Here is an 18782-nt window from a genome sequence, read left to right on the forward strand (position 1 = left end):
AAATACACGTATTCCCAAAATGAAATGTTTGAACATTAAGTTTTCATCTCATCAGTCTGCCTGTGCATTGTACATTCGGGTCTGAGACAGGGAGGGTTCCCAGGAGAAGGCTTTCTGCCACGCTGTGAAATTCAGGCTCATGTTATCAGTTTAACCTGGTCTTAGAATTCCCAGGTACGCAAAGCTGTGAAGGGACCTGTAAAGATAAGTCAAGTCACTGTTTTTACCAGAATTTTTACCAGAAGGTTTGGAACAACAGTCCTAAAGCAGAAAATAAAGCAGATTTTGCTGCGAAGTTAATCAGTGCACATAAAGAGGGGTCGTTTTCCTACTAAAACAGATCAGCCAGATAATTTTGAATTCCTTACCTTTTGAGTTTATTCTGTGAACTAAGAAAATATTCAAAATGGATTCCTCCCAATCCCTCAAAACAAAATTCCAAACGGTGCCACCACCGGTAATGCTGGGCTATTCATTTTAATTAACGATAATTAACGATCATCACTTAAGGTCACAAGCAATTCCAGACCAATATAGATAAGCCTAGCATGTTTTCAGGAATTACTGCAGCATCATGAATTAAATTAAATATGAATTAAAGTGGCTTGTTCGACAAGCCAGTTGATTCTTCAAATCCTACTCATCTGATGATTTAAATTATGGGATTAGAGCCAGCAAAATAATAGAATTTTTGCATCTTCTCTACTGTAGCTCTAACATACTCTGCTTGCTTCTCTATTTTATTTATATTATTTTAACAAACACGCTCAGGGTTCAATTTTAGCTGCAGAATAACCACTGGACCATTCAAGAGGATATTTGCATGAAGCAGTAATAAAGGCATCATCTGAATAATCAGTACTGGTTTTTCAGCACAAGAAGTTCCCCATTTTGTTTAGTTCTCCCTCCGTAGAGGGCTCCCTGAACCTTGGTGCCCCACCAGATGGAATGTTCCTTGGCCGTATTCAGCTCTGCATTCTGTAGCTCCATGTATAACTGAGTTATGACCAACCAATCACTCAAATTTTAATTTTGAATGCCACATTTGAAACACTTCCAAATAATTTAGGAAGTATTGAATCATGCAAAGATTGTTTTCCTCTCTCATCTACAAAGTTTTTGAAAGATAAATTAGCTAATCTGCCATTAACATAGCTTTAAAATGATTCCAAAGCTGACAAAATAACGGCAATCTTGAAATTCACTGAAAGGTCCACATGAGAAACTGTTTAAGGCCTCTCTTCATTTAAAGTGCAGAGCAACAAGAATTTTGATTATCAACATGATTTTGAGAGTATCTGTTTTCTAATATTAGATTTCAAAATCATCATATAAAACCATATTTTAATATGACCCCAGTTTTTTTTTAATTTGTGTTTATGCATACATTTTGATGTAAAGGAACATGGTAAAATGCCAACAGTGATTATTTTGGCATAGTGGAATTACCAGTGATTTTTATTTTTTTATGTTTTTCTGAATTTTTCAAATCTCTTACAATAAGCAGATAGGCATTCATTTTAAAATCCAAAGACAAAGGCATCATGGGGTTTCTGGGTGGCTCAGTGGTTAAGCACCCAACTTTTGATTTTGAGTCCTGTCATGGTCTCAGGGTCCTGGGATCCAGCCCCAAGTCAGACACCGCGCTCAGCAGGAAGTCCGCTTGAGAGTCTCTCTCTCTCTCTTTCTCTCTCTCAAATAAATTAAAAAAATATTTTTAAAAAACAAAGGCATCATTTAAAAGGTTTAATCTGTTTTGCTTTTTATATTAAGTGAAGCTTGGTTGTAGAAATAGGCAAGCGAACCAACATACCTTTTGATTAAATGGGCTCGGCTGTTCACATAGTTGGAATCAAAGGAATAGTTTTCAGTCTGCAACGGGAAAAAAAAAGATTAAAAAGGTTACATAGATGATTCATGAAAAGAGCCAACCTGTCCTACTTAGGGGGATTTTTCTGCTGGGCGAGAAGCAATGAATGAATCAGAAACTGAGGCCATAGTGGGGTAACAGCCTGAGGAATGCCTGCCGCCTCCTTAGGGCCCTGGGGGTTCTGTGGAGGCAGCCCTCACCTGCTGCAGGCCAAGATGAAATTGATACAAACATCCGCTAGAATATGGATGGCTACTGACCATGCAAGCACTTAGAGGAAGATACAGCATGACCCCTAATCTTTACAGAAACTAATTGCTTCCCATTCCCAGTGGATATAATTCTGTGTCCATCAAATTGACTGGAAGTACAAAGGTATTTTTATTAGTAGTAGATAATTAACATGTTAAAATATTTATTCCATAGACATGGAAATGTGGGCAAGGTAATCCCCTACTGTGGATTTAAACTGTGCACTTCCCTTTAAGACATTTTGCTCAGTGCTGGTTATGCAGGAAGGCTGCCGTTTTATCACAGATATAAAGGCAAACAAGAATTATGCCTGAAACCGGGTGAAGGGCAGTCCACAGGGGGTGCCAAAGCCTTTCATGTGAAACATGAAGTTTGCAAGCAAACCCTGTCTCGGCTCCTATCATTAAAACACTACTGCCTAATCTGGTTCCAGTAGACTGCCTGAGCAACAGCTTTACAAAAGCAAATGCAGAATACCTGCCAGATGAAAGAGATGGGAAAACGTTTATGAGCACCCAGAGGGGAAGCCTTAGAAGGTGGGAATGCAGGGAACAGTTGACACTGAAGTAACCGAAAGTCCTAGTAAAATGAATCTTACCCCCAACACTAAAGTACTACTCTCAAAGAATCATTGTATATACTGGAAAATGCCTTAAACGTATCTCCATCTTCCTGCTAGCCTACCAGACATCCTCACCACGCTTACCATTCTTTGGGGCCTTCTGAAATCACTTCGACTAAAAGTGCCCGAAAAAGGAAACAAAATAGCTGTCTAGCTAACAAAATAGCAGATTCCTTTCAGATGACTTCCTGTCAGACATTAACTGTGCGGGGCTCTTAGATGCAGCTTTTGGTTTCAAGGAACTCAGAGTCTGGTAGAAGAGAAAACAGGATAGGTGATAGTAAATCAACCACCGCATGAGTACCAAAGAGCAAAAAATCAGGGTAGAGACCCTAAGTATCTAGAGTAGGAGGGGATGGCCGTGGTGAGTAGGTGAGAGAAAGGAGGAGAGAGTATTGTGAAGAAAACTAAATCCCACCATTGTCCTGTACTTACTCAGGCATGCTCATGCCCTCTACATGCTCCTCGTTTGAAGACAGGCTCTGTAATATCCACTCACACTGTTTTTATCTAGAGGATAAAATCCCCTTTAATGTAAACCACAAGTGATTTTTGGTTCTGTTGTCAGGAATGGGTTGGGAGAGTAAAAAATCAAAAGAGTCAGTTCATTTCTAATTTGTTCATAAGAAAATGGACGCTGAAACTGTTGCAAATATAATTACAGGAAGAAGAGGCAAACTTGAAGCTGCATTGGGAATTAAATGCTGGAAGTGTTGCTGGAAGAGGTTATCCATCAGTCAGTCAACCAACAAGCATTTCTTGAATTAATTTATTATACCAACATAATAGGCAAAAATTGTGCTGGGTAAGTGTGCTATTTTATGATAGTCAATACAATATATAATTTAACAAGTGGAAGTCTCCACCTGCCAAAAAGCATGCTATCCAGTTAAAACAGGAAATTGATTAAGTACTCAGGAGTTCAATGACTAGTTTTGCTGTGCAACCTTGGTTAAATTACCTAATTTCTGCATGCCTCGCTTTCTTCCCTATATAAAATAAAGACAATAGAACATGAATCCAAAGGGGAAGTTCAACTGAATTTATCATGACTCATGGTGGTAATGGTGGGAATCCTTATCCCCTGCTTTCTACGGAACCTGAAGCACTAATCATGAGGCAGATTTCTAGAACCAATTTTCCCATAGCAGATGGGCCTATGTTGAGTCATCCATTGTCTTTTTGTTTTTGTAATCGGTCTCAGGTCTCTTCGTGAGGCCACTTGATTGGAGTTATGGAAACAACCTATGAAACAGAATTATTCTAATTGACAGCATACACCATCCTGACCCCCTTAATACTACATTCCAAACAACTGAGCTAATTGGCCACAGATACCCTATTATCAGTCTGTGTATATTGACGTCAAGTGTTCTGCTCATATTGATTCAAGGTATGTGCTCAAACCCAACTTCTGTGCATTGAAAGGGAACATTTTTTCCACACTTCAGATGAAGCAAAGAATGAGACTCAGACCACCTGAAGAAAGAAATAATCTTTTCTTAATGAATAGTTTGCATGTCTTAAGCCAGTGGTTCTCAGCCCGAATGCACATTAGAAACAACTAGGGAACTTTGGGGTTTTTAAAAATACTGTTGCCAAGGTACCAGTCCAAGAGATTCTGAGGTAATTGGCCCGGAGTCGGGTCCAGGCACTGCTATTTTTTAAAGCTCCCCAGGTACTTCTAATGTACATCCAGAGGAGAGAACTGTCCTGAGCAAAGGACCGACCACAGGCTTTGACCTGATGTGCTGTGTTTTCTAATGCAAGCCCAGCTGTTTAGAGGACGGCATCTCTTCTGTCAGGTTATTTGTCAAGGTCATCTCAACATAGACTAAAGAAGCAGAGCAGAAATACACTTTTTAAAGAAATATTAAAAGAGCGTTTCTTTTTTGCATGAAAATATTGGCTCCTGGTTAGCCTTATTTAATCAAAATTTGCTTGACATTATTCCAATCCCCTCTCTAAGTATTCTAAATGGCAAATAACATGAAACATTTGAGAGGGGAAATTTTCTCTAAATGTCACATTAATTTCACTAGGAAATGTCCCCATCTCTAATGAGACAGCCAAGTTAACACAGGAACACAGTAAAGAGACAAGAACAACATTTGTTTCTGAAAAAACTAATTTTGACATTAAAAAAATGGGTCTAGAGCAAACTTTTACTTCCAGTCTCAATGGAATGGAAAATAAGAGTCACTTTCCCACTATTTAATGTATTTCCCCCAAATCCTTTCTTTAATTAGAAGTGTTTATCCTAGGAACTCATTGAGAACAGACTTCTCACTTGGCTTAGGTTTAATAACACCTTGATTTTCTGAAAACCTAAAGAATAAGTACTTCTGGATAGCTGAGTTTTTTTAGATAGCTTAGGGCTTTCCTCTGCAAGGACTAAGACTTTGATTTAAAATCCTAACCATTCTGCCTGGTTTCTGAAGGGTATCTATCGGTTGTTTATCGTTACTCAGGAGCACCCTTCTAAACATATATCACTGTGCCATGCAGGTTTTGCCGGGATACTCACTGGCCCCAAAGTGCTCTGGTTTTTGAGTTCTTACCTTTAATTTTTAACATATGTCCTTCACCACCTTGCTATCAAACACTTCTGTATTATTACTTCTCAGTGCTATCAATATATCAAAAACAGCTCCTCTTCCATTTCGAGTCTGATTCTCCTACTCTACTGTGTTCTTAGAAACTGTATTTGTCTAGAAAATAAGAGTTAAGGTCTGGGCAGAGAGCTGAAATGTTGTTGTTCTAAGAGGGAAATTACACGATCTTTAATACAGAGACTTTTGTGTAATGTTTTGGTTCTTGTTGTTTTTTGTTTTTTTACCTGTTTTGGAGCCTTCTTTGATCACCACTTTCTATTCTGAGCTCCTTTCTGGAAATGTGAGGTTTCCAACAAGACTTCTGGGTAGGTGGTATGGTATGATGTCTCTATGTTAATAAGTCTGGCACATCACAAGTCAAATTCTTCCATTTTGTCAGGCCCCCAAGGTACCAGAATGCCCTACTTTAATTGTCATTTTGCATTACTTTTCCAGTTCATTGAATTTTACCCTAGTCTCTGGAAGAGTGACTGTGCCTCTCTCAGCACCACATTTATCACCAGGAGAGACTTCAACTCGAAGGAGAAAGAAACTAATAAATGCAGATATCCAGAACTAGAATCTTTGCCCAGTAGCACAAATCCCCAGGTCACTACACAAAGCTAAAAAAGGTTGCAGACACTGAGATTAAAACAGAGAATCCTCCAACCTTAAGGTTTTCATTTGAAAACGAATAGCCATTTTAAAATACACTTTAAAAGTCTCATCAAACTGAAAAAACATCCTAACTGCAATCTGCTAATTATTTTGTTTTAAACTCATAATCATTTTAGCAATACAAACAGGAAAACTGGAATCACAAATCAGATGCACAGCAGAGTGATTTTAAAATGCTCATCCTTTTTTAAACTGCTGATGTCTAATAATGATAATTGTACTTATGGATCAGTGATGAAAAGACCCTTTTCTAAAACCGATTGCTGTTTTATATGTTCAAATGCCATCTCTTCACAAAGGCATGTTTAGGAAATGAATTGACAAATGGCTTTTTCTTACTTCTTATCCCCAACACATAAAAATGAAAATGTAAATTCTATATAAAAAATAAAGCCAGCATGCCTCCAGCTAGAATGTGTATTCAAAGACTCATCCATCAGACAGCAGCAGCTGAAGCAGGAATTAGTGAAGATGGAATAAAAGGCACCATCCCTAAAGCTGCCATCACTAGAAAGCTCGTATTTACCCTGAACTGGAGAACAAGCCAAGTAAGCTCCGAGTAACTATGCCTACACACATATCTCAGGACTAATTCTCATTCATTCATTCTCTCTCTCTCTCTCTCTCCCCCCTCCCCCCTTCCCTCCCCCTGGCCCTCCCTTCCTCTCTCTCTCACATGCACAATCACAGACACCCATTTTGACTACAGTGAGCAATATAGTATAGTGGGACAACCTGGATTCCCTTCCTATGTTTGTCACTGACTCATTGATAGCCTTGAATAAATCACCTTATCCCTCTTCGGGCCTTAATTTATCTATCTATAAAATGAAGAGACTAACCCAAATGATGTCAGTGTTCCCTTTAAGTTCCAAAAATTCTAGGATTCTAAAACAAAAGGCTCTCATTCATTCATTCGTTCATTCATTCATCCATTCAATAAACATGCACCAACCCCTGCAGGTTAAAAAAAAAAAAAAAAGACATAGGCTGCACCTGCAAGGAGGTCACAAACTAATGGACTTCCTACCAGGGATGGTTAAAATGACAACCATTCAGAAAAAAAACATGAAAAATACATACACACACACATACACACACACACCCTACACACACAAAGAGTGGCACATGCTCTCCTGCAGATACATGTATATACTTACACACAGGCCACTAGAGTACAACTTTGAGAATTACACTGCTACTTCATAGAGCTAAATAGTACCATAACGGCTTGATGAGAGTAGGTGACTCACAGAGGAGGATCTGGCCTTTATATTTCTTACACATACAAACTCACATCATATATAAAGGCAATCTCTCTCCCCTATCAAATGGGTTATAAAATTCTTAAAGTTTTTAGAACTAGTGCGTGTATCTGTTCCTTTAGCTACATTTCCACAGCCTTCCTCACCTTATGCCACTGTTTTCTCATCTGTATTTGCCTTTTACTCTAGCCCATTCTGCAAAATGCCATGTGGATAATCTTCCTCGCCCACTGTTTTCATCACAGTGCTTCTCTTTCCAAGGGTTTAAGGAACTCTTTACAGGGGTTTCTTGATGCATTCAGCATTAAATCTAAATTAAATCTTTAGTTGAGTGGTCATCCAATATCAGTCCTCTACTTCTTCCGTATCTAATTTCCCTCATTTTTAATATATCTACATCACTGGTCATGCCACATTACTTAGCAATTTCTCAGCACTGTGTACAGACTGTACAATATATTTATGCATTTCCTTGGGTTCTATGATTATTTCATGTGTAGTATGTCAGTTCATCCTCCAGCTGAACTGGAAGCTCTCTTTTGAGTCCTCACTGCCACAGTGCTAGACACTTAGCAAGTATTCATAATATGCACCAGTGAATGAACAGAGAAGAGCTGGAAGAGGTTAATAATGAGGCTACTTATCACAATTAAAGCCGATGATCAATTCTATTAGGCCAAGTGGTCCTGTTTCTTCAGAAAGCATCCATTCTACACACTGCCTTCTAGTTGCAATTTGTTCTCTGTCCTCACTCCCAACCATTACCTTATAAATATACAGTAGTCTGGATATAACTGCCAGGGATAAGCTGACACACTTTGGTGCTTTCTGCCCATCTAAATCCATCAGTCCTGCCACATCTCTGGGAATGGCAGCAGTGACACAAGATAATGTTTCCAAACCAAAGCAGATAAAATTTCTGTAAGAAGATAAGGCTCTGCCAGATTGCAGTCCTCTGAGTCACAGACTGACAGTGTGGCAGCTACTTTTCTACATGTGAAAGAGAACTCTAGGATTCCGGTGGCTTTCAAGACAGGGCTATCTACGGGGAAACACAGGCCATGTGGTTAACTAACATCCAACAAGTTAAGTTGAAAGAGTTCCCCTCTTGGTAGCCTTTCATCATCACTCCTAAAATTTCACTAGCACCATCAATGTGGTCACACTACCTAGAGGTGACAAAGGCAGCCTAGAGAAAGTGCTTTTCTCCGCCTTCATTGTTGACTGGGCCAAAGTTGTGCCATTAGAAGAACAACCCAGTTGCAAATTTTACTACAAAGACCTCCTTGAGAAACACAGCAGCTTTCTGCAGGAATCCATGTAATTCAGAGGCAAAATCCTGCTGAAAGACCAGGCTAAGCACCATACCATTAAATAGATGAGCAAGGCCTTCTGAATAAGGCTCTGGGATCTTTTTCTAAGTGTTCTGTGGGGTATGGTGCACTATAAAATAGTATCTGCTTATAAAAAGCTCTCAGGAACCAGTTAATGCCTATTCTATGTAGAAATGCAAAATCAACAAGACCTCAGTACGAGTAAAAATAGCTTAAGAGTAAATAAGATGAATCCAGTCATGTGAGCCACGCTGTCTTATCCCACATAAACAAAATTAACCCCGAGAAGCAAGTAGCTATCAATCATATTTGCCAGTGGAACAAACCCTGGAGTCCAATCACCATCCCCAAATATGTAACTACAACATATTAAAGTTATTTTGCAGGCACAGAGTGCCTTTCATCCCCAAATATCAAAGTACTTTACAAGCAGGTGCCAACTGTTATTCCCCTCTTAAGGAGCCAAGAAAACAAACACACAGGTTAAGTGCTACAGCCATGTTAAATACTGACTCAGCTAGAACATGCCACAAAAACAAGGACAGCAAGAAAAATTCCCAGGAGCACTGTTCTTGGCATTACCAACTACTGAAACAGAAAGCAAACACAAGATGGTAACATCAAGGAAGTGATTAGTCTGCTTTATACCTATTTTCCTCAGAATGACTTTCTTAGTTCCTTTCAGTGAGTGAATCAAGAGAGTATAGTCGAGCAATTAGACAAAGATAAATTTGGCACACACTAACTGAAGGTAGTTCTCCAGTCCCACTTGGAGAGCTTAGTCACATAGTCCAAGGGTTCCAGGAATGAGCCACTTTCATCCCTAGACCTTGGTAACTATTTCAGCTGTCCTTTAAAGGCACTAGCAACCATCTTTACAAGGTGACCTAACAGGACTAGTGATGACTTTATGGGGTAGCTCCAATTTCAGAAACTATGACTTGGTAAATCTGGCCCAACGGACAATAAAAAACAAACATAAGACCTCCCACAAGAAATGGCCCAGGGAGTCACATATGAGCTCTCCTGAATACAGCCTCTGTTTGAGCCCTTCTGGCTCAGGGAAGGCCCAGCACACTCTCAGACACTGAGCTGGTCCATTCCTTTCTGCTAAATTCGAGTTTATTGGTGCCTCAAATCTGTTATTTAGCAGCTATGGAGGCCTAACTTCCTGCAGAGTATAATTTCTATTGAGGAACCTCATCAGCTGAAAAGACTTAAAATATTTGGAGGGAAAACAGTGGGTGGCCCTGTGCCTGTGGGCCAAAACAACACCCCCCCAAATCCAATTCCAACCCCAATCTCATTGTTTATATTATATATCACTTAAAACCCAGTTGCTTCCACAAGCTTATTTAACATTGAAGGAGTAACAGCCTTTGGCATATCATTCTAAATTCACTTCCCTGGTCCAGCTTGTTGCTGGAGCTTGTAACATGTAATCATGCTGACCAAAAACAGTCAAGTAATATACAATCTTAGAAATTGTGACTGTGTCAGCTTGATGTTTTCTAATTAGATACAATACAATAGACCATATTCTTGTTTGTGGTCAATGAAATTCTCCGTAGTTCTCTTTTGGTGCAGCTATTTTGATTACTGCCATGGCAAACAGAGGCATATCTCAGTTCAGTGGAATGTGTAGAGTCAAAAATGTGCATACACAGCATCCACTTATATTTACTGTCACAAAAAATATAAACAGATTATTTATTTCTGATCTTTTAAGTACTAATTTCAAATTTAATGAGGTGCAATAAATATTTCTCAAAATCAGACTCCATGGTTGCTTAACGTTGGCAACTCTCTAATTATGTCTGTAGTTTAAATAAAGGGCATTGCACACTGAAGGCGATCCACAGTAGCCTCCATTTTCTAGCAACTTAAGCACTGCACCAAATCAGTGTTGGAGGCAAGAAAGCGCTCAAACTTTAGCATCACTTCATGGACAATAACTGAGAAGAAATAGGAAGAGGATTCAAGAAAGTAATGGAAATGTTTACTCATTCTCTAAAAGCCCCTACCTGTCCTCCCAAATCGTCATATACGTTCTCATTTTATGCAGGGTGTGAGGTAAGGGCAGGTTAGAATTTGACCTGATTCGAAAACAGAGATTAATCAAAAGGCTACTTTCTGACATAAGAGTGCTGGCAACCATGCACAGTGAAGCCATAATTACACAAAGTGGCTAATATTATCCGCAGCTTGAAATTGTCAGAGTATTAGAAATCTGTAATGCGGTTATGCAATGCACGAACAGAACAATAATCACTAAAGCATCTTGCATTTATATGGAACTTTATATCACAAAGAATTCCAGAATGTTTAACAAGCTGTTATAAAAAGGGATCATTTTCTCCCACAGCTGAAACAAAATAGTCATTTTGCACCGGTAACAGTAAATAAAAAGGGTTTCAGGAGAAAGAAAAATTACTAAACCTTAGAGAAGCCATAAGGGAAACGAATATTTTTAGATGCGCAGAAAATAGACACCCAAGTTGAAAACCGGGGCTGAAGGTAGGTACATTTTCTACAGAGCTCATGGCACAGAACTGAAGAATTTTGCTTCTCATCAAGCCAGCAAGACATCCATGAGGTGCTTAATGACTGCAGTGGAGCAGATGCCGCCTGTTAATATCATCCTGAAAAAAGAATTAGCATTTGGAAAGGGACACAATACACAAAAACTTGCCATTTCTTTCCTTCCTTCCTTCCTTTTCTTTTTTCTTTTCTTTTTTTTTTTGCCTTTTAACCAACATTAACTAGTTAATTCTCCTGCTACTATTAGGAGCTAAATAAACATTATTAACCCCACTAACAGCAGGACAGAACAGGTTAAGAGATTTGCCCTCTACTAGCGAGAAGCAGTGTCACATTTGCAACTAGAATCCAAGATGTTTCACTCCATATCCTTCACTCACACCACTAGGAACACATCTCATTAGGATTCTAGAAAATGCAGTGAAATACAAGTAATTAGGATTAGCTAACTGGGTATACTATTTGAGAGGAGAAAAATAACCTAGCCTGCTTGAACATGACAGGTTCAAGGGTGGTGAATGAAACTAGAGCAATTTCCTCCTGCAGGAAGATTAAAAAATAATGAGGGGAGGTTCAATGCAATCCCTATCAAGATTCCAATGGCATTTTTTATAGAAGCAGGAAAAAAGAGTCCTAAAATTTTTATGAAACCACAAAAGACCCAAATAGCCAAAGAAGTCCTGAGAAAGAAGAACAAAGCAGGAGGCATCATACTTCCTGATTTCAAGGTATGCTATGAAGCTACAGCCATCAAAACAGTATGGTACTGGTAGAAAAACAGAGAAATTAGCCAGTGGAAAAGAACTGAGAGGTCAGAAACAAAGACAAGTACATAAGGTCAACTATTTTTTGACAAGGGAGCAAAGAATACTCTTGGAAAAAGACACAATTATTTTCAATAAATGGTGCCGGGATAATTAAATATTCACATGTAGAAAAATGAAACTGGACCCATATCTTACATCACTCACAAAAATTAACTCAAAATGAATAAAATGCTTAAATATGAGACTTAAAATTATGAGACTCCTAGAAGAAAACATAGAAACAAAGCTCCTTGATAAGGGTCTTGGTAATGATTTTTTGGATATGACATCTAAAGCATAAGTAACAAAATAAAAAACAAGTGGGACTCAGGGTACTTGGGTGGCTCAGTCAGCTGAGCCCCTGAATCTTCATTTCAGCTCAGGTCATGATTTCAGGGTTGTGAGATCAACCCCTGCATGAGCCCCATGCTCAGCAGGGATTCTGCTTGAGATTCTCTCTCTCCCTCTGCCCCCTACTCAAATAAATAAGTAAATCTTTAAAAAAAAAAGTGGGGCTAGATCAAGTTAAAAAGCTTCTGCACAGCAAAGAAAAAAAAAACCATCAACAAAATGAAAAAAAAAACAGAGTGGGAGAAATATTTGCAAGCCATATATCTGATAAGAGGTTAATATCCAAAATATATACAGAACCCATACAACTCAATAGCAAAAATACAAATAACACAGATAAAACTTGGGCAACAGATTTGAATAGACATTTCTCCAAAGAAAATATATGAAAGGCCAACAGGTACATGAAAAGATTCTCAAAGTCACTAGTCATTAGGGAAATACAAGTTAAAACCACAGTAAGGTATCACCTCATGCCTGTTAGAATGTCCATCATCAAAAAGGCAAGAGATAGCAAATGGATGTGAAGAAAAGGGAACCCTATGCACTGTTGGTGGGATTGTAAATTAATACATAGCCGCTATGGAAAAAAGTATTGAGGACCCTCAAAAAAATTAAAAATAGACTACCATATGATCCAACAATTCTACTTCTGGGAATATATCCAAAGGTAATGAAAAATAACCTGAAAAGATCCCTGCACCCCCATGTTCACAGCTGCATTATTTACAATAGCCAAGACATGGAAACAACCTAGGTGTCCATTGATGAAAAAGTAGATAAAGAAGTTGTTTTATATACGTACACACACATACACACACACATAATGGAATACTATTCAGCCATTAAAAACCAAGGAAATCCTACCATTTGTGGCAACATGGCTGGACCTTGAAGGCATTATGCTCAGTGAAATAAGTCAGAGAAGAACAAAGACTGTATGATCTCAGTTACACATGGAATTAAAAAACACAACACCAAATTCACAGAAATAAAGGTCAGACTTGAGGTTACCAGAGGCAGAGGGTGGGGGAGGGGAAGTTGGAGGAAGGTGTGCAAAAGGTATAAATTCTAGGTATAAGATAAATAAGTACTAGGGATGTGATATACAGTATGATAACTACAGGTAACACTGCTGTAGGATATATAGAAAGTTAAGAGAGTAAATCCTATGAGTTCTCATCACAAGGAGAAAATATTTTTTTCTTTATTTTCTTTTTATTGTATCTATATGAGAAGATGGATGCTAGCTGAACCTACTGTGGTAAACCATTTCAAAATATATGTTAATCAAACCATCATGCTGTATGCCTTAAACTTATACAGTGACGGATATCAATTATTTCTCATTAAAACTGGAAAATTTAAAAAAAGAAGAAAAAACGAGAAGGAACACTTCACTCTCCCTCTACCATCAGACTCCCAGCAGCAAAAACCAGGAACAATCCCAAACTTACCTGTCAAAAACAACAACAACAACAACAAAAATAACGCTGTCAGAAACTTAACACTGTCCTCTGTCAGGCAGTCATACCTCTTCAGCCTGTGCAATTGATTTCTACCTTCCTTCCCTGCCCTGTTCTCAGTTTCTGCCTCCCCAGCTTCCTGCTGGTCTTTCAAATACTCTTAGACACCTCTTTTTCCACCCTTTTATCAAAGGAAACCGGCACACTCTTCATCCCAGTCTGCTCAACAATGTGTCTACTTGATAACACAGAAACACTTTGAGGTTAAAGTAAAAAGAGCTGTGGGCAGTTATGTCTTAATTCACACACATATGTGCACACACACACACATAATGCATAATTTTGGCAAGGGAAAGAATGTTGTACCTTTGTGTTTGGTCATTATAAAATGCTTGATCCTGGTGGACACTACTTCAGTTAGGGCCATAGGTCACCCTGGCAACTGTTTTTGCAGATGGTTATAAGCTTAGAAAAGATCACATAGGGGCGCCTGGGTGGCACAGCGGTTAAGCGTCTGCCTTCGGCTCAGGGCGTGATCCCGGCGTTACGGGATCGAGCCCCACATCAGGCTCTTCTGCTATGAGCCTGCTTCTTCCTCTCCCACTCCCCTGCTGTGTTCCCTCTCTCGCTGGCTGTCTCTATCTCTGTCAAATAAATAAATAAAATATTAAAAAAAAAAAAGAAAAAGAAAAGATCACATAATATTCAAAGGAAATCCCTAGAAAGCCTCCAAATACAGAGCCCTCAAAGTAAAAATAGAAAAAGTTCTTAACAAGGGGAAAGGAGGGAAAACTGAATGGGAAGAAATCAGAGAGGGAGACGAACCCTCTGGACTCTGGAAACCAAACTGAGGGTTACAGAAGGGAGGGGGTGGGGGGCTGAGGTAACCGGGTGATGAGTATTAAGGAGGGCATGTGTGGTGATGAGCCCTGGGTGTTATATGCAACTAATGGACCACTGAACACTAAAAAAAAAAAGGAAAAAGGAAAAAGAAAAAGTTCTTACCAGCTGTGTGACCTTGCAGAAATCACTGAACCTCGCCTCAGTTTCCTAATCTATAAAATCGAAATAACATCTGCCCTATCTTACAGAATTATTTTTAGGATCAAGTAAAATAATATATGTGCAGGTTTTTTGTAATACTGTATTACTAGACAAATGACAAGTCATCTGATCATCAGGTCATAAACTTGATCTACCTTGCATATTTATTTCTATTTCCATCTAAATTCCCATTGAACATTATGAAGAGTTTTCTTTCTGGAGTTCCCTCCTAGGATATTTTGGCTCATTCTCCTCCTATCTGTTCTACCAGAAAAAGAAATAATGCAGTGAACATTCTTGGTTTTGGCATGAGAGAGAAAAAATATATATGGAGCCAACTTTTCTAATTGCTGATTTAATAGGAATAGAAGGCACCCAACCTTCTGCAGCAGACACCTTAGCTGGAAAGTGTGTGCGTGCGCACGTGTGTGTGTGTGTGTAAGACAGAGAAAACTCAGCTTAAAGAGTTGAAATGACCTCATACCATCTGAAATTATGTGAAAATCAAAGTTTGTGACATTTTAAAAGCCTTTATAAACTAGTTTTCCTTCACCCGATTTCCTTCCTTTGTTATGACTGAACTGTCACGGAATCTCTTTTCTTAAAAAAAGAAAAAAAAGAGAGAGAGGGAGAGAAAGGAAGAAAAAAAAAACCCTTATCCCAGGGTTAAGTAAAGCACATTAGCATGCATAATTCAGAGCTGTCAGCTAGAAATGAGCCACTCAAAGACTAGCGTAGTACGTGAATAGAAAAACGGTTAAAGAATGGGGACAACTTGACTAGGGCTTTCTAAGATCCAGAACAAGAGAGATTTCAACTCAGGACTGCCTTGGAGCCTGACTATGGGCCCACTCTACCATTTCTTCCAGCCTTACTGTCCAATAGGATACACACATGTACCTCTTTAAATTTCAGTTAACAAAAATAAAATTAAAAATTTAGTTCCTTCAGCCCACAAAATGGGAGAATATATTTGCAAATGACGCTACAGATAAAAGACTGGTATCCAAGATCTACAAAGAACTTCTCAAACTCAATACACGAGAAAGAAATAAACAAATCATAAAATGGGCAGAAGATATGAACAGACACTTTTCCAAGGAAGACATACAAATGGCTAACAGACACATGAAAAAATGTTCAAAATCATTAGCCATCAGGGAAATTCAAATCAAAACCACACTAAGATACCACCTTACGCCAGTTAGAATGGCAAAAATTGACAAGGCAAGAAACAACAATTGTTGGAGAGGATGTGGAGAAAGGGGATCCCTCCTACACTGTTGGTGGGAATGCAAGTTGGTACAGCCACTCTGGAAAACAGTGTGGAGGTCCCTTAAAAAGTTAGAAATTGAGCTACCCTATGATCCAGCCATTGCACTACTGGGTATTTACCCCAAAGATACAGACGTAGTGAAGAGAAGGGCCATATGCACCCCAATGTTCATAGCAGCATTGTCCACAAAAGCTAAATCGTGGAAGGAGCAGAGATGTCCTTCAACAGATGACTGGATTATGAAGATGTGGTCCATATATACAATGGAATATTACTCAGCTATCAAAAAGAACGATTTCTCAACATTTGCTGCAATATGGACGGCACTGGAGGAGATAATGCTAAGTGAAATAAGTCAAGCAGAGAAAGACAATTATCGTATGGTTTCTCTCATCTATGGAACACAAGAACTAGGAAGATCGGCAGGAGAAGAAAGGGATAAGGAAGGGGGAGTAATCAGAAGGGGGAATGAAGCATGAGAGACTATGGACTCTGGGAAACAAACTGAGGGCTTCAGAGGGGAGGGGGTGGGGGAATGGGATAGGCTGGTGATGGGTGGTGGGGAGGGCACGTATTGCATGGTGCACTGGGTGTTATACGCAACTAATGAATCATCGACCTTTACATCAAAAACCAGGGATGTACTATATGGTGACTAACATAATATAATAAAAAAATATTTAAAAAAATTTAGTTCCTTGATCAGAGTAGCCACATTTCAAGTGCTCAATAGGCAAATGTGACTAGTGGCTACCGCACCGGACAGCACAGATATATAGATGTTCATCACCACATAAAGTTCTATTGGGCAGTGCTGCCTTAGAGCAAGACTGTTGGCCTCTTACTTAGGACTCTCCAGTTCTGAAATGTGAGGCACTTGGTGACCTAAGGAAATATAAAGAGTATACTTATCGCTATCATATCATGTTAACACGTTGCATTGCCTATTTGTCACCACCACTAGGCTGGAAAATCCTTAAGGATAAGGACCACATCTTTAGCGTCCAAATCTTCAGTTCCTGTCTCTGTTCTGGGAACACAGCAGGTGCTCACCCACTGTTTGTTAATTCAATAACAGCAGATGTTAGACATGTCTACGAGATAGGAAGAGCTCACTTGTCCCTTTGATAGATTGAATCAGAAATGAAAGTTTGGCAAAGCTCTTTTTAAAAAGGCTCCTGTGCTTCCTTTTTTTTTTTTTTCTTACAGGATTTTTATTTTTTTATTTTTATTTTTTTTATTTTAATGTTTTTTTATTACATCATGTTAGTCACCATACAGTACATCCCTGGTTTCTGATGTAAAGTTCGATGATTCATTAGCTGCGTATAACACCCAGTGCACCATGCAATACGTGCCCTCCTTACTACCCATCACTGGTCTATCCCAGTCCCCCATCCCCCTCCCCTCTGAAGCCCTCAGTTTGTTTCTCAGAGTCCATAGTCTCTCATGCTTCATTCCCCCTTCTGATTACCCCCCTTTCTTTATCCCTTTCTTCCCCTACCGATCTTTCTAGTTCTTATGTTCCATAGATGAGAGAAACCATATGATAGTTGTCTTTCTCTGCTTGACTTATTTCACTTAGCATTATCTCCTCCAGTGCCGTCCATGTTGCAGCAAATGTTGAGAACTCGTTCTTTCTGATAGCTGAGTAATATTCCATTGTATATATGGACCACAACTTCTTAATCCAACAGTACATTAAAAGGATTATCCATCACGACCAAGTGGGATTCATCCCTGGGATGCAAGGGTGGGTCAACATTCACAAATCTATCAGTGTCTTGGATTTTATCCAGAAAGAAAAATTCAAAAATCATATGATTCTCTCAATAGATGCAGAAAAAGCATTTGACAAAATACAGCATCCTTTCCTGATTAAAACCCTTCAGAGTGTAGGGATAGAGGGTACATTCCTCAATCTCTTAAAAACCATCTATGAAAAGCCTACAGCAAATATCATTCTCAATGGGGAAAAGCTGGAAGCCTTTCCCTTAAGTTCCTGTGCTTCCTAGACTTGTATTTGTTCCAACATTTCTTAAGAATTTAGACAGGAGGGAGAACTGGCTTAAGTAAAAAACTAACTTTCTGTCTTCCCATCTTTCTATTTCCATCTGTTTCATCCACCCAAAGTATGACCTAAAGATTTAGAAGCCATGTTTATTAATATTAAGACACCATTATGTAATATACATTATATCAAACACGAAGCAATCCACACCTTTAAAGGGAATGTTTACAATCTAACAGAATGAGAAACACCTGTAGAGCTGCATATCTCAATGGCCCAATTTAAAATGTTATTTTCTTAAATAGTACCTTGTACTGGTGTGGCAATTGTTTTTTTCACAGAGCCCTCATGTATGACCTTCTCCAGCAACCACAAAAGACTTCAGAAGTATATAGGCAAAGTATCATTTCCCCTTTTTAACAGACGAAAAAAAACTGAGGTGCAGAGAGTTTTTGAATTCAAGATCAAATAGCCTAGGATTGGCAGAGTCAGTGCAAGAAACTAAGACTCCTGCTTCTTGGATCAGGGGACCTGTGACCCAGTCTAACTTTAGAGGTAGCAGGAAACGGAAGCCCAACAGGCTGACTACTGCTTTTGCTTTCAATCTATATAGTCCCTTCAGAGATCTATCCCTCATAAATTCAAAAAAAATCCTTTTATGCAATATTAATT

The 18782-nt window shown here is 38.9% G+C and overlaps 1 protein-coding gene across 4 annotated transcripts in view; it reads right to left on the reverse strand.

The window, feature by feature from the left end:
- PCDH19 (protocadherin 19) overlaps positions 1-18782 on the reverse strand; it is a 119129-nt gene that overhangs the window by 54779 nt on the left and 45568 nt on the right. For all 4 annotated transcript variants that reach the window (XM_026483538.4, XM_026483539.4, XM_026483537.4 and 1 more), the window contains one exon: positions 1814-1872. In XM_026483538.4, coding sequence (XP_026339323.1) covers positions 1814-1872 — 59 coding nt within the window. The remainder of the gene's footprint in view (positions 1-1813; positions 1873-18782) is intronic.

The sequence above is a fragment of the Ursus arctos genome, chromosome X (assembly GCF_023065955.2).
Source record: "Ursus arctos isolate Adak ecotype North America chromosome X, UrsArc2.0, whole genome shotgun sequence".
Lineage (NCBI taxonomy): Eukaryota > Metazoa > Chordata > Mammalia > Carnivora > Ursidae > Ursus > Ursus arctos.